Source organism: Populus alba, chromosome 12 (genome assembly GCF_005239225.2).
Source record: "Populus alba chromosome 12, ASM523922v2, whole genome shotgun sequence".
NCBI lineage: Eukaryota > Viridiplantae > Streptophyta > Magnoliopsida > Malpighiales > Salicaceae > Populus > Populus alba.
In genome coordinates this window covers 14002464-14017641 of record NC_133295.1, presented here as the reverse complement: position 1 = coordinate 14017641, position 15178 = coordinate 14002464, and the positions used below count along the sequence as shown (strand labels likewise).

The 15178-nt window shown below is 33.6% G+C and overlaps 1 protein-coding gene across 4 annotated transcripts; it reads left to right on the top strand.

Annotated features, from left to right (window-relative positions):
* Positions 1-41: 41 nt before the first annotated feature.
* Positions 42-14614, top strand: LOC118060603 (probable serine/threonine protein kinase IRE). 4 transcript variants are annotated; one of them, XR_012171320.1, is made up of 21 exons: positions 42-170; positions 310-365; positions 479-1506; positions 3036-3103; positions 3208-3384; positions 3504-4838; positions 5844-6013; positions 6552-6801; positions 7850-7942; positions 8028-8168; positions 8276-8368; positions 9380-9581; positions 9687-9772; positions 10250-10338; positions 10635-10686; positions 10767-10823; positions 10931-11089; positions 11549-11629; positions 11968-12345; positions 12828-12896; positions 13287-14614. XR_012171320.1 is itself a non-coding variant. In XM_073412826.1 (19 exons), exons 3-19 carry the CDS (start codon positions 1068-1070, stop codon positions 12055-12057), a joined length of 3582 nt encoding a protein of 1193 aa, XP_073268927.1. In that variant the 5' UTR covers positions 42-170; positions 310-365; positions 479-1067; the 3' UTR covers positions 12058-12425. The 4 variants fall into 4 exon arrangements, 1 of the variants encoding a protein (XP_073268927.1); XR_012171319.1 differs by having other exon boundaries at positions 12828-12892; positions 13287-14613; XR_004689467.2 differs by lacking the exon at positions 13287-14614 and having other exon boundaries at positions 12828-13052.
* Positions 14615-15178: the final 564 nt, after the last annotated feature.

The window sequence follows — 15178 nt, the reverse complement described above, 5'->3', positions numbered from 1 at the left end:
ATCAATGTTATCCTCTGACCAGAAATTAAATGTTCTCTACAACTCTTATTGCATCATGTGGGTTCCCTCTCCGTGGACTTGTATGTATGTTTTTTCCTGTTCACCTTCCTTCTTTTGGTAATCTAAACATGACGACTACACAGAGGTTAACTGTAGGCAAACACAATCAGGTCTGCAGCTGAAAACTGATTTTATCATGTTGATTTTCTTTTAACTCCATTTCAGCTTAATTTTTTCATTTTACTCTGTAGAATATGTTAGCCTAAGTTAGTGAATATACTGAATTTATGCGGGCTGAATTCTTGATAGATTTTGTAGTTGAAGTTTTCGGTGACCAGTGCATTTTCTGGGGAACTCTGTTGGTGGTATGTTCCTGTTCTAATTTCTCCGTTTACTTGTCTAAAACCTCATTCGCTTAACTCATCATCAGTTTCTGTTCTTCAACATTCCTCTAATTGTTCTTGGTCTCTATCTTCAGGCTATCTTGTAGCTCTTGCTGCGTTCTTCGGCCTGCTTTAGCTCACTCTGAGAGTCTGATATCCTTGTCAAAAATTCTGGGGATGTTGTTCCAGCACACAATTTGATGCAAATGCCTTATTCTTGACTTGGTATCTATCGGGATGTTTTCCTTGCACACCTGTCAGTGTCCTCCAAGTTGACTCTTTGAGCTCTGTTATTTTCAAAAAAACCCTCAGAACATAAATGGTAAATTACTTAATGGTTAAAAGTAACACTAGAATTTTCAAAAAACTATTAAAGCAACATTGAAAACTTTTAAAATATAAGGACAATAGTGTAACATTAATAAATGGGAAAACTGAAATTTACAAAAAAAACTTTGCGGCAAGCACGTTTCGAAGCAGAAAATTAACAGAACCTTCCCGTCATCGTCGTGTCGCCCTCTACGCTCCATTTCCCGCGAAAACCTCTCCTCTCTACCCCTCCCATCTCTCTATCCATATGTTTTTTCTCTTTGTATCCTCTCTCTTTCTCTCTCTAACATTCTCACTCTACACTCACAATGCAATGAAGAACCTGATCAATTCAATCAGTACCGATTTACATCAATGTCGACAAACGATCACGAAGATCCTTCATCGTCGTCAAAAACGATGCCGTCTCCTTCTCCGTCAACTCTCAATCCCTCCTCCTCTCCTTCCTCTTTCAAACTCCGAAAAATACCTCCCATTCCAATCCGCCGAATCCAGAAAACCGACGCTCCACTGCACGACACCGAATCAATCAACAATGAAGACGGCAGCGAAACATATTACGATAGTAGAAATGACGGTAAGGAGATATTGGAGGAGAGAAATTGTAAAACGGACAAGAATTCGCCGATAATTATGGCGTCAGCGCTCGGGTTGAATCATATCAGAACACGATCCCTCCCGGTTCCTTCTCCGCTTAGGTTTTCGTCTTCTGCTGGTACGCCGTCGTATTTAGAGAACGCTCAGGTTAATAATAAGGAGGATAAAACTGACGTCGAAACGAGGCTTGCTGGAGGTAATTAATTACTTTTTTTTTTTTTTTCATATATGATTAATTGAGACATCAATTTTTATTTTGAATGACTTTTTTCATGTGTGGGACCCACGCTTGCTGTTTTTTCTCTAACAAACTTGGATTCATAAAGGGATTAAGCTGTATTGTGATTGCTAGAGGAGGATTTTTGGTTGTTTTGCACAGGTTATATTCAAGTATGAATTTTTTAACTTATTTTTGACTTGTTTTTTAATTTTTGATGTAAACAAAATGCATGAGGTTATGTTCGATATGATTTGTATAGATTGATTTAAGTTGATTTTTAACCTTTTGACTTGTGAAAAACTCTTCAATATGTTTGGTTACAAATAATTCTTGCTTTAAATGAAAGAAATTGTTAGAAAATTGAGTCAAAACTTTGATTAAACAAAATCTTAATTTTTTTAACTTTTGACCTTGTGAATTCTATCTTATAATACAACTTTTGTTCAAAAAAGTTGATTGAAGTGATTTTTACCAAATATACTTCTAATTTTAAAAAAGCTTCAACTCATTCAAAAATAAAAATCCTGAACTTTTGATTAATGGATTCTATTTTATATTTCAAGGATATTTAAAAGTGTGATAAATATTTTTTAAAAGTTTTTTTTACTTGAAAATTAATTAAAATAATATATTTTTTTTATTTTTTAAAATTTATTTTTAATATCAGTATATCAAAACGATAAAAAATACTAAAAAAAAACTAATTTTAAAGAAACAATACATTAAATTTTGACGAAAAACATGTTTTACCTCAATACTAAACAGGGACTATATCTCTTGTTAAAAAAAAAGTTGGTTCAAGTCATGTTTACCGAACATACTTCTAATTTAAACTTAGAAAAGTGATACATTTATAAATAACTTGTGACAACATTAAGTTAAAATGAAAGAATGTTAGGTTCAAGTTACTCAAAATAACTTTTTTGAAGAATAGATAAAGTATAAGTTAGAATCCATAAGTTCAAAGTTAAGAATTTTAACTTTTATTTTAATCTAGATTTTGACTCAATTTTGTAATAAATTTTTGATTTAAATCAAAATTTATTTATAACTAAATATATTTATGGCTTTTTAATGAGTCAAATGTTAAAAAAACTAACTTAAATTCATATCAAATAGAATTTTATTTATGAAAAACAGCTTTTCAATTATAATTCAAAGTTAAAAATCACTTTTCTTATGTCATGGCAAATGAACTCTAAATATGTTTGATTTGAAGTAATTTTTATTTAAATTAAAAATTTGTTATAAAACTGAGTCAAGATTTAAATTTAATCAAAAGTTCAATTTTTTACCTATGATTTATTCGATCTTATGTTACCTTCATTCTTCAAGTAAGTTATTTGAAGTTATTTTTGTCAAATATACTTTTCATTTTGCTCATTTTTATCATAATTTATTTATGATAAACTATTTTTTAGATTATGATTCAAAGTGAAAATTATTTTTCATAAATCATGTCAATTGTACTCGTAATCTTTTTTTGTTATTATTTTTTAATGCAGGGGAAAAGGTTTCGTGGAGTCATTCAAAACCATGGAGAACTCATTCGCAACTCAATCCAGCAATGGAGGTAATGAATTCGTTAGTTATAGTTTGACATGTGTAATAAGTTTGTGTACATGTTATTGTTAAGTAGATTAGCTAAATGAAATTTGTTTTTTCTTTTTGGGGTAGGGCAATCAGGCAGCATTTTTTGCAAAGGAAATCCAGTCTCCACGTTTTCAAGCTATATTGCGTCTTACAAGTGGAAGGATGAAGAAGCCAGACGTTAAAAGCTTCTCTCATGAGCTTAACTCCAAAGGAGTTAGGCCTTTTCCAGTTTGGAAGCCCCGCGCATTTGGTCATATGGAGGTACATTGGCGTTGTGCTCTCTTTTGCTACTTTGTTTTTGTTTTCATTTGTTGTCCATTTGTCTTCCTTTGAAATTTTGATCGTTTGATAAAAATAAATCTCATCCATGACAATACTAGGAAGTTATGGTGGTAATCAAGACGAAATTCATCAGGTTAAAGGAGGAAGTTGATTGTGATTTAGGTATATTTGCTGGGGATTTGGTGGGTATACTTGAAAAGACCCCGGATGCTCACCCTGAATGGAGAGAGAGTTTGGAGGACTTATTGGTTGTAGCTCGACAATGTGCTAAGATGTCATCTAATGAATTTTGGGAGAAATGTGAGAGTATCGTCCTGAACCTAGATGATAAACGTCAAGAGCTTCCAATGGGGATTGTCAAACAAGCACACACTCGGCTTTTATTTATCCTCACTCGATGCACTAGGCTTGTGCAGTTTCAAAAGGAGAGTGGTTATGATGAAGACAAAATTCTGGGTATTCATCAATGTAGTGATCTTGGAGTTTATCCAGAACAGATTATAGAAATTGCGCAGCAGGACTTTAGTGGTCCATTGGTGGGTTGGAAGACAGCGAATGAGAAGCAGAGAAAGAAATTCCATAGTCATGAACAAGACAGTCAGGTTATTAAGCAAGATCATCTAGATCAAACTTTGGAGGTTGGCACGGCAAAAAGTTTTGATTCAACTGGAAGTAGTTTTAGGATGTCATCTTGGAAAAAACTTCCATCCGCTGCTGAGAAAAACCGGAAGGGTTCTGATCTTGTTCAAACATCTTCAAAGGATAAATCAGAACCAATTCACAATAAGGATGATTATTCTGAAAATCTTGAAACACCAGAGCATCCTCTATCCCCAGGAACAAAAAGAGTTTCTTGGGGACTCTGGGGGGAACAGCACAATGTTGCATATGAAAATTCCATGATATGCCGGATCTGTGAGGTTGAAATACCGATTGTACATGTAGAAGAACACTCTCTGATTTGTACTATTGCTGACAGATGTGACTTGAAAGGCTTTGGTGTAAATGAAAGGCTTGAAAGAGTTGCGGAAACTCTCGAAAAGATACTGGACTCATGGTCACCAAAAAGCACACCAAAAAGCACACCAAAAGGCTGTGATACTCCAAGAGGAAGTCCTGAGGTTGAAAGACTGCCTACATCAGGTATACATGAAGTATCAGATGGGTTATCAACAAAACGAAACAGCTTCTCTTCTCACTGCTCTGAAGAGATGCTTGATGTCGTCCCTGATACTTTTGTGATGAAAGATCTCAGCGCTTTTCCAGGAATTTCAAGCGAAGCATGTTCCACTCTAACACCAGATGTAGACAAAAGAACTTCATCAGGAGAAAGCTTGACACCACGAACACCATTATTAACGCCAAGGACTAGCCAAATAGGATTGCTATTGAGTGGACAGAGGACAATAGCAGAGCTTGAGAATTCCCATCAGGTATGTAATTGTGTTAAATTTTTGTTCTTTATAATTCACCTTGGTTTAGGATTTATCTTCCTGCGAACCTATTTTGGATATCTTTGTCAGTTTGGTACCTGCCGTTATCTTTTTCAATACTTGCCTTCCTCTTTTTTGTCCTTCTCATTTAATAGTTTAGTGGAATAAAGATTCTCATTCAACTTCTTGCTTAAGCTTGTTCCATCCTTTCCAGGCTAGTAGTTCTTTTATTTATTTATTTTTTTTTTGCCATTTTTTTCTACAACTACTATATATTCAAAATTTCAAATTTGACTACTTGGTTCCTACCACGTAGTTTTACAAATAAACCATTAAATACATTTAGGAATTTATCTTTCTCAACACTGAAAAAATAGTTACATAACATGGTTTAAGCAGTTTCCTATCCATAAAGATTTCAACAATTTGGCAATTTGGATTTTCTGCAGTTTCCTTGATGCTTGATTAAAAAACCTTCCTTGATGTAAATTGCATTATGGATGCATGTTATGACAAGAAAGCATTTAAATCAACTGTTTTTGTCATAGTCTAGGGCATACAGCCTACAGAGCCCGTTGATGTTCTTACGACCGTAACTTTAGTCTCTTTAACCTGTATTTTGCAATGGCATCCTTCACTAATTTCTAGGATGTTTGAGCAGTCGATTGTTGTGCTCTTTCTTGAGTTGTATGCCTTTGATTTCTCCTTCAATAATAGCCAGTAAAAAATGCAAATGCAGATAATTTTGGTGTCATAAGCAGTAGTAGGTCATAATTTCATGTCACCTGCTGTTAAATATACCTGTCTTTAAATGAAAGTCAATCTGAACACTTAGGTTTCAGTCACTTAACTTCAGCATGAATGATTCCTGTACTAGATTGCTTCATTCTAGGTTGGGAAATTTAGCACATGATGAAATTTCAGTGAACTTGGTCATTTGACTAACTGTTGTTATTCTATTGAGCTCTTTGTTTTTATTTTCTTAATTTTACTGTTGCATGACAGGTAAGCAAGCTCCTGGATATTGCTCGTTCTGTTGCAAGTCTAAGTGGCAACTATAGTGCATTACAGAGCATGCTGGACCTTGTACAAGACGTAAAATATGCCATTCAGGATAGGAAGGTGGATGCCCTCATTGTAGAGACTTTTGGAAGACGCATAGAGAAATTACTTCAGTAAGTCAGTTTCCAAGTTTTAGCCTTGTTGTCAATATGAAACTTTTCAGGAGGTTTTATTTTTAATAATTCAACTGAGCATCTTATTCTATAACTAAAAGAACCCAACTTTCAGCTTAGTTGCTTCATCTTTTGTTTGTGTTCTAGCTGTTGTTTTGTTTGGACTATGTTAATTGTTTCTGATTTTGAGTTATTAATTACTCAAGAGCCCTCAAAAAGATTGATGGAGAATTAATGCATAGAAACAAATTTGCAATAGCTGTTTTCATGCCCATGTGTTTATTTCTTAAAAAATGTCATCTCTTGGGACACATTCAACAATTGATTAAATTACTTATCATTAGCATCTTTTGAAATGATTTGTATATTTATTTTTGATAATTTAGAAACTAATTAAATAATTTTAGTAATGGAATCAGTAAAAAATAACCTATAACAACCATCACCGTAATGTTGTTTATCGATTGCTTCACCAGTGAAAATTTTATTGTGTCTTTCTTTATTTTCTATTTTATTATTATTATTTTTGAATCTACAGGGAGAAATGTGTACTTCTCTGTAAACAAATAGATGATGAGAAATCAGATCCATCAAATCATATGGCTGATGAAGATAGTTCCGAGGAAAATGATGCAGTTCGAAGTTTGCGTACAAGTCCTATTAATATGTCTTCTAAAGACCGAACTTCTATAGAGGATTTTGAAATAATAAAACCAATCAGTAGAGGGGCATTTGGAAGGGTTTTCCTTGCCAGAAAAAGAGCTACCGGTGATTTGTTTGCTATAAAGGTTAGCATCTAACAACACCATGAAAATGGCTGTCATAAATATATAAATGCATAGAACATGCTTTCTTAATCTTTATGATTGAACATGTGTATTTGACTATTTGTCCTCTAGGTAGAATTGATATCATATGGCTAGGCATTGCATTCCCGCATTTCCTTCAAGAACATTGCAAATTCTGGTTCAATGAAAAGTCTATTTAGTCACATGGTTTTTATACATCTATCTTTGAAGCACCTAATTTATGTAAGATGAGGATGGGGATTAGATAGGGTATAGAAAGTTAGAGGGACGGATGGTAATATGTCTGATTCATGCATAACTCTCCACCACCAAGAAGGAAGGTTGGATGATAGGCTGTTCCAGCAAAGAGTTGCAGGAGAAAAGGTTTCAGTGGAGAGAAGCTGGCTGAATAGCAATGCTTTATAAGAATAAAGTACTATATTCTTTTCTTTTATAGCTACATTGATTTCTAGACCAAATTGCATTGCTGTTTGATATAATGGGCTTTCATCTTTGGCGGGCCTATCTTTTTTTTTATTTATTTCTCTCATTCCCTTATTTTGTATTTCTCATCCTTTTCCTCTTTAGAAAACACATGTATCTCCGGTTCTTCCTTTCCCCTTGAATCGCTTTCGTTTTTTCTTTATTACCTTTGTTTATCATTAGATCTGCACTCCTAACCAATTTGGAAAGACACGTACTTAGTGAATTATAACATAGGGATCATATATGAGCTTAATTTGTTAATATTTTCCATCTTGGATTTTTGTGATTTTCCAATTTTTTTGTGAACATGAATGGTCATTGTAGGAAGTCTAATGGTGATTTACCACACTTCTGCTCGTCAGCCTCTTGCTTCTCTGGGAAAACCCAGCTATGCTGTTGAAATTGAATACTGAAATTAATTTGAGTTGTTGTCAAATTACCATTACAATTATTCACTGCTGCATGCCAGCCCGCATGTAAGTGATATGCTTGTTTCTAAGCTCGTGAGAGTTAAATGCCTGTGGACTTGATGTAATGATTATATACTGAATATTTGTTCCAGGTGTTAAAGAAGGCTGACATGATCCGTAAAAACGCAGTTCAAAGTATTTTGGAAGAGCGTGACATCCTCATAACAGTCAGCAATCCTTTTGTGGTGAGCATGCGTCATAATTCATATGCCCATTTTATGGGTGTATTGCATGTAAACATGCCACTCTAATGTATATGTGGTTGTACAGGTTCGATTTTTCTACTCCTTCACATGCAGGGAAAATCTGTATCTGGTCATGGAATATCTAAACGGTGGAGATCTGTACTCTTTATTGAGAAACTTGGGCTGCTTGGATGAAGACATGGCCCGTATGTATATTGCAGAAGTTGTAAGGGCTTTTTTGCGTACTTGTTCCTGTGGCCTTTTTTTCGTTGACATATCAAGTGATATAACTTTCTAACAAATGGTACAAATAGTTGGTTTTCTATTTCCCAGGTTCTTGCTTTGGAGTATTTGCATTCTTCAAATGTCATTCATAGAGACTTGAAGCCTGACAATTTGTTGATTAGTCATGATGGTCACATCAAGGTTGATATTTTTAAATTTTCAGTTCTTTTATTATTTCTTATCACCTAGGTCGAAAAGGAAACATCTTCTAATGACTTTTGTGTCTGTCTTCATGCGAAGCACATGTGTGTGCTCTCCCATCTTTGTATTAGAGAAACCCATGACCGTGCATGTAGAGAATCTTTTTTGGTTCATTGTTTTATTTAGAAATGCTGAATAAAGACCTGTCTACGAATTCTACCTCCCAGAACTTACACTCCATTAGGACCATAACTGGGTATTGAAAACTTATATGTTTTGGCAAAACTATATTGTTCCGGAATTTTATTGTGCCATTAAGTTTTAGGTTCCATATATGCTGGAAGATTGTTTGATTGTAATATAAGAAGATTGCTGTATGGTTTCCAAAATAGCTGTATGTCACTGCTAACGAGAGATCCATGGACAGAACTAAGGTAACGAGAATTTTATTCTGTGGCATGATGAAGTGTGGGACAAATTTTCAAGTTGATCTGAAAGAGTAAAATGGAATTGCCGAATACTGTCATAACCGATGTTAGTTTTCAAGGGATAATGTACTGGAGTCTTGGATTAAGGTTAGTGGTATATAGTAAGTTTGATAGAATAGGCATGCAGTAGACCAGATGAGAACTATTTCTCTGCATGCTAGGTCCAGTACTAAAATCTGTTTAGTTTGGATACAATTATTATCCAGTAAATTGAGTTTCATTGGATCGTTATTGCATATAGTTATTCAATTTGACCAGTTTGTTTTTCTATAATTCTTCTTTTTGTACTTTCAACAAATGCTTTCTAGAATATTTAATTGTAGTTCTATATTTTACTGCAAAACATTAAAAACAATGTTTTTATTATTTGGAGTAGAGTGTTTAATTGGTTTTATATGTATGAGAAACTCTCACCGTGCTTTAAAAGATGTTGTATGTAGCATTTAATTGTTTCTACTTGTTGTCATGTTTTTGAACTTGGCATAATGTTTTTTTGACACCAAAAGTATCTGTTCTGCTACAGTTGACAGATTTTGGGCTATCAAAAGTTGGTCTTATCAACAGTACAGATGATTTGTCTGTTCCGTTAGTCAGCAGTTCTGGTTTTCATGATGACGATGAACTGAAAAGTCAATCTTCATCCATGAGTGAAGAGCGTCAAAAGCATCCAGTTGTTGGAACTCCTGATTATTTGGCACCTGAGATACTTCTTGGAATGGGGCATGGTTAGCAATTATCTTTTGTTACTTTGATAGTTCATACATGATGTATGGTTCTGTTTTATTTATTTTATTATATTTCTTCAATCATTGGACATTACCTCCTTGCAGGTGCAACTGCTGATTGGTGGTCTGTGGGTGTTATTCTTTATGAGATGCTTGTTGGTATACCTCCATTCAATGCAGAAACTCCACAGGTAGGTCATCTGAATGTTTCAACCTGAACTTCTATATGATTTTTATTAGCAGACTGAAGATGGTTTTTTTAATTTTTTAATAATTACATTTATTATGAGTTATAGTTCATATTGGTTAAGTTACTAACTTGGTTGTAGTTACTTTCCTAACATTTTAATTGTGCTGTAACCATTTGCCAGTACCTTTTTTGTCAACATGAAATATGGACTGTACCTTTTATATACCACTGCGTAGTATGATGTCATAAGTTACCATTTCTAATATAATTATTCCTCTACGAAGTTGTATGTGTGCAAAGAATGTTTGATGGATGTAGCATAGAGATCTTAAATTGCTTGCTTTCTAATTTTTCTTGGGTATTTTTTTATCCTTAAATTGGAAAGAATATGTTGACCTTGGGGAAACTTTTCCTTTTAGTTTCAGAACATTTTATGCGAATAGCTTAATGTCATACTAATAGGCCATATCTCTTGCAGCAAATATTTGACAACATAATGAATAGAGATATTCCTTGGCCCAGGATTCCCGAGGAGATGAATTTCGATGCCCGTGATTTGATTGACAAGTAAGATTGAGTGAAATCCTAAGATATAAATGCTATTTGTCTGAAAATGTAACGGTATTTGAAGCATATGATTTCATTCAGAAGATTATTTGAGTTTCCTATGAGTATAAGCAAGGAAAATTTGCTTCTCTCTGTATGTATTAGCTCTTTCATGCATTGGAATCAATTCCAATGGTACCACATGCAAATTATGTTGTTGATAATACCAAGCCCTCTTTTAATTTAGAAGTTATTAAATTTCTACCTCAGTGTTAATTCACTCGAAAAGTATTAATATTTTTCTACTTCACTTTCAGATTGTTGACGGAAAATCCACTTCAACGGCTAGGAGCAACAGGAGCTAGAGAGGTGAACTCTTTATGGTGACTGATGAGACCTATTTAGAAGCATAAATGATTTGAAAATTAAACAGGTCAATTTTATGGCAGGTTAAGAAACATTCTTTCTTTAGAGACATAAATTGGGACACGCTTGCAAGGCAAAAGGTTGTCTTAGTTTGATATTTTTTTAAAAAATTAGGTCTTGGTTTTTTTTGTTCGATAGTATTTACTGTCATACTTAAACACTCAGCAAGTTCTCCTATTTGCTGCAGGCTATGTTCATTCCATCAGGAGAAGCGCATGACACAAGTTATTTTATGAGCCGGTATATATGGAATCCAGAAGGTGAAAATGTGCATGGAGGCAGTGACTTTGAGGACCTGACAGACACATGCAGCAGTGGTTCATTCAGCAATACACATGATGATAACGTGAGTACATATTGCTGTTGAATATTGCATCTATCTCTTTGCACATATGGCTTTCAGTTCATCGGCCAATGAGCTGTAATCTCATTAAGTTATACCAATGCCAGCTGCCAACAACAATTCTGATTTTGAAATTCTCTTTTATTGTTTGATTCAGAAAACTATTATTTTCATTATTATTTCTTTTTTGATTTTCCAAGCAATAAAATGCCAGGAATTGATTTAGAGAGGATGTTAAATTATCAAATCAAACAAAAGCTTCATTTCTAGAAACATCTTGTCCTAATGCAAAAGAATGGAATTATTTCGGATGGGAACTTGTACTTAAAACTTATCATTTGTCATTGTAGAATGGTTTAAGAATTATTTCACTTTGAGGTAATTTCAATTTGATGTAGGTGACCTCATACAACCATTGCAGCTCCATGGGCATTACCTTATGATTTTACTGTTTTATGTCAGGGGGGTGAATGTGATAGCTTGGCAGAGGTTGGCGCCCCAATTCTTGATATGACGTATTCTTTTAGTAATTTCTCATTTAAGGTGAGACATGCTAGATATTATTCGACAAAATTAGATGTTGCATGAAACTGAAATAATCTCTCTTTTATTCTTTGAATTCTTCTTGAATGTCCCTACATGCTTGCACCTTGTATCATCGGGCCCATAAATTTCTTCTGTTGAGAGTTCTATAACGGTGTTTTAGAAGCGCTCTCATTAATTTCCTTTTCGTTCCTGCCAAATGAGTTTTGACATTCCCCATGAATCTATGGGTATTGAGTACACACTATATGGCATAATTAAGTGGTGATAAATAATTATTCGTGTTATTAAAGTTTAAGTTTTTACTATGAATTAAGAATTGCTTCTTGTATTTCCAGAATTTGCCTCAGCTGGTTTCCATCAATTATGATCTAGTTGGTAAGAGCACAAAGGAAGCAGCAGATGCCTCCAAACCATCAGTTCCATGACATTTTAAATTTGGTTGCTTCGGCGTACATAAGCTTCCACGACCCACTCCAATTCTTCATTTGCTACCTGCTGAAGTTCCTGAAAATTTTGCACAGTTTCTTTACATGGTCGCCCTCGTTTTCAGTTCTTTTATCTGAACATTTCAGAAAGAGGCTTTCCTTGGAAAGGAGTAGAGCTTGAATAAGCAGGCTATTAGGAACGCGACATGCCCATTTTACAGATATGGAGCTGCCAAACAGAGTGATACTTCAGCAGAGAGAGTGGGATTTGATTGCTGCAGCCAACAGGTCATGGACATTTTGATATCATCACTTATTTTTGTATATACATAGATCATACTACGTAGTGAAAGAATTTTTTTCTTGCACATTTTTCTCACGAGTTCTCCACAATCTGAAAATTTTGAAAAGATGTGTGGGGATATCTTATCCACATTCCAAACACGCGCATGCTTTTGATTTCTTGCAACTATTATGATGTTGTGGTAGACAGCACTAGGCCAGAAGAAAAGGAAGGCTTCTCTTGGAACCTATTCACTTACATCCCTAACTAAATTAGAATAGCTTTTCCTTTGTCCTTTTCTTTTTTTTGAATCAAAGGCCAACACAGAAGCTGCCACAAGAGCTCACTAGGAACTAGTTCCAATCCTCCCTTACATGTGACGTGAGGATTGCCTTTTTATGAATCATAGTCCTAAAAAACACAAATGTTTCGAGTGACTCAGCCTTAGCTTTCTATGCATAACATTTTTTACTTGGCACTTGTGCAGTGGATGGATGTTAAGTGGGACAAGTACATGCTATTTCGGGGTGGATCTCAACTTTTTGAAAGTAGGTAGGTAAGGTCTCACTGTCAATTTTTTATGAATGATTCTGCAATCCATAAAAGCTTTTAGATTGTGATAGAAAGAGGGAAAGAAACATGCCATTTGCTCTTTCTTTAGTCAAATTGTATAAACAACAATTTCAAGAAATATCAAAGTTTAACGAGTAAAGTAGATGAAAAGGAGCAATGCTAATTTTATAGAAAGATTTTAAGAAATCTCAATCATTGATTCATGAAATTCATTAGTAGGATCCTCTCATTCAATTTATTAGGCTTTTACAAAGGGATTCTGAAAAAAAAATATTATTATGTAAAATTAATATATTGTTTTTGGATGGATTGAATTGATGCCCTTCAATCAAAAGCTCAGACCATAATGTATTGATTATACTGAAACTTGCAGCAATTACCTAGCTAGGAAGATTTTTTGCTTCCTCGCTTGTGCATACTCGGACAATGTGATTCCTTCAAAAAAAAAAAAAAAAAAGAAGAAGAAAAGATCAAGTTGCAAGACAAGGAATTAGATGGTTTCAAAATAAATGAGAATCAAATTTTAGATGTTATGTCATCATAGCCCAATACTCCTATCTCTTGCTACGTTATATCTGTGTCATTCTCTATTGCCTATGATAATTGTTTTTTTATTGGTTTGTTTATGAAACATAGCTGATAGCACACTCAAAATTCCACAATCAAAAGTAGCCATCTGATTTAGATTTCCACTTCGGCTATCCTTTTGACACTATCATTTGAAGATTAAGGCCACTACTAGCTAGCCAAGATTATGATTTACGTTATCATCATAAAAAGTTCTTGCTGTGCTGCTGCTTGGATATAGAATTTAAGACTAATTATTAAACTTGCAAGTATATATGTATATACTGGCTGGTTTTCTTAGGCGTTGAGTTAAATAACGTGTTTGCTCCTTCCTGTATCTCAACAAGGGAGACTTGATTTTGATAGGCCAAGAATAGCGACAAATTTTAGACTATTTCAGGAGCCATTACCAATATTTACATCATAGAAGAGAGATAAACATAAAGAGAAGAGAGAAATATGCGAGAAAACAAATATATATATATATATATATATATATATATATATTTATAGTTACTGTTCCCATGAAGAAAAGGTGGAATGGCAGGAGGAGTACACGCCCAAAGCTTGAGAGTAGAAACCTAAATTGCTAGCATAAGCAATAAAGGACTTAAGATATGGAAAGATTCTGAGTTCAAGTCTCTTGCATAATTTATATAAGTAACTCTTTTTCTACTAGGCATGGAGCCTCTCCTTTTGTTTTCATTGATTAAAAAACTAGCACTGTGACTTCATATAGTCAGTGCTAAACCTTGAAGGAATGAATGCGAGGGTTCAAAGGGATCCACGGTCAACAGATACCTCATTTTTTGTAAATGCTAAAAAAAAAAAAGAGAAAAAAAAAAAAGAGTATAAACGATTTAGAACTTGTGAGACCGTACTGTCTTCTTCTTCTCCGTTTGAACATGTAGCTGTCATCTACTGATGCAATGCAGTGATCCTTGGAACAAACTCTTAACATTTGACTCTTCTCTGGCAAGTAATATCTTTTTTATTTCTCAGCTTTCATTTTTTTAAAGATAGCAGCGATCTATTAAGCATTTCTTCTTCTTTTTTTATCGGAAAACTACCTACCGACGAAAACTACCCTTTCCTTACCAACATCATCTGGAAAATGTTGCCTGCCAAGAGGAGTATAAAGCTGAAGAACGTATTAATTCTCATTGATGAGAGAATGGACAAAGTTGAATACGATAGCGTATGATGTTTTTAAAATATAATTTATATTGTTTTTTTTTATATATATACATAAATTTCCTTAAATAATTAATTTTTATAAGAAGATAAAATGGTATAATAAGATTTGAACTTTTCATCTTTTAATTAACAAAATTTTAATATCATATCAAAAAATTTATCTAGATTTAATATATTATATTAAATTGTTAGATGAGATCATAAAATATAATAATTTATTATATTTTTCTTTAACATAAAAATATGTTTTCCTAGTAATATATCTCTTATTAGCCAATGTATATAATATTTTTTTATAGGATTTGTTTAAAGAAAAAAAAATTACGATTGTTAAAGTTAATAAAAAATATCAACGTAGTATTTCTATATTTTATATGATTGAAAAGCAAAAAAATAAAATAAATAAAATAAAACCATGTTCCAATCTATTTAAATATCTAAATGATAAATAACATATTTCAATCGAATTTTTATAAATAAATTTTTTATTATTATTTTCAG

Bases quoted from the DNA above. Each gene is read 5' to 3' on its own strand.
- LOC118060603 (XM_073412826.1), top strand. From the start codon at position 1,068: ATGTCGACAAACGATCACGAAGATCCTTCATCGTCGTCAAAAACGATG. The intron at 8,369-9,379 runs GTTGATATTTTT...GTTCTGCTACAG, and splicing joins GTCATGATGGTCACATCAAG to TTGACAGATTTTGGGCTATC. The intron at 9,773-10,249 runs GTAGGTCATCTG...TATCTCTTGCAG, and splicing joins TCAATGCAGAAACTCCACAG to CAAATATTTGACAACATAAT.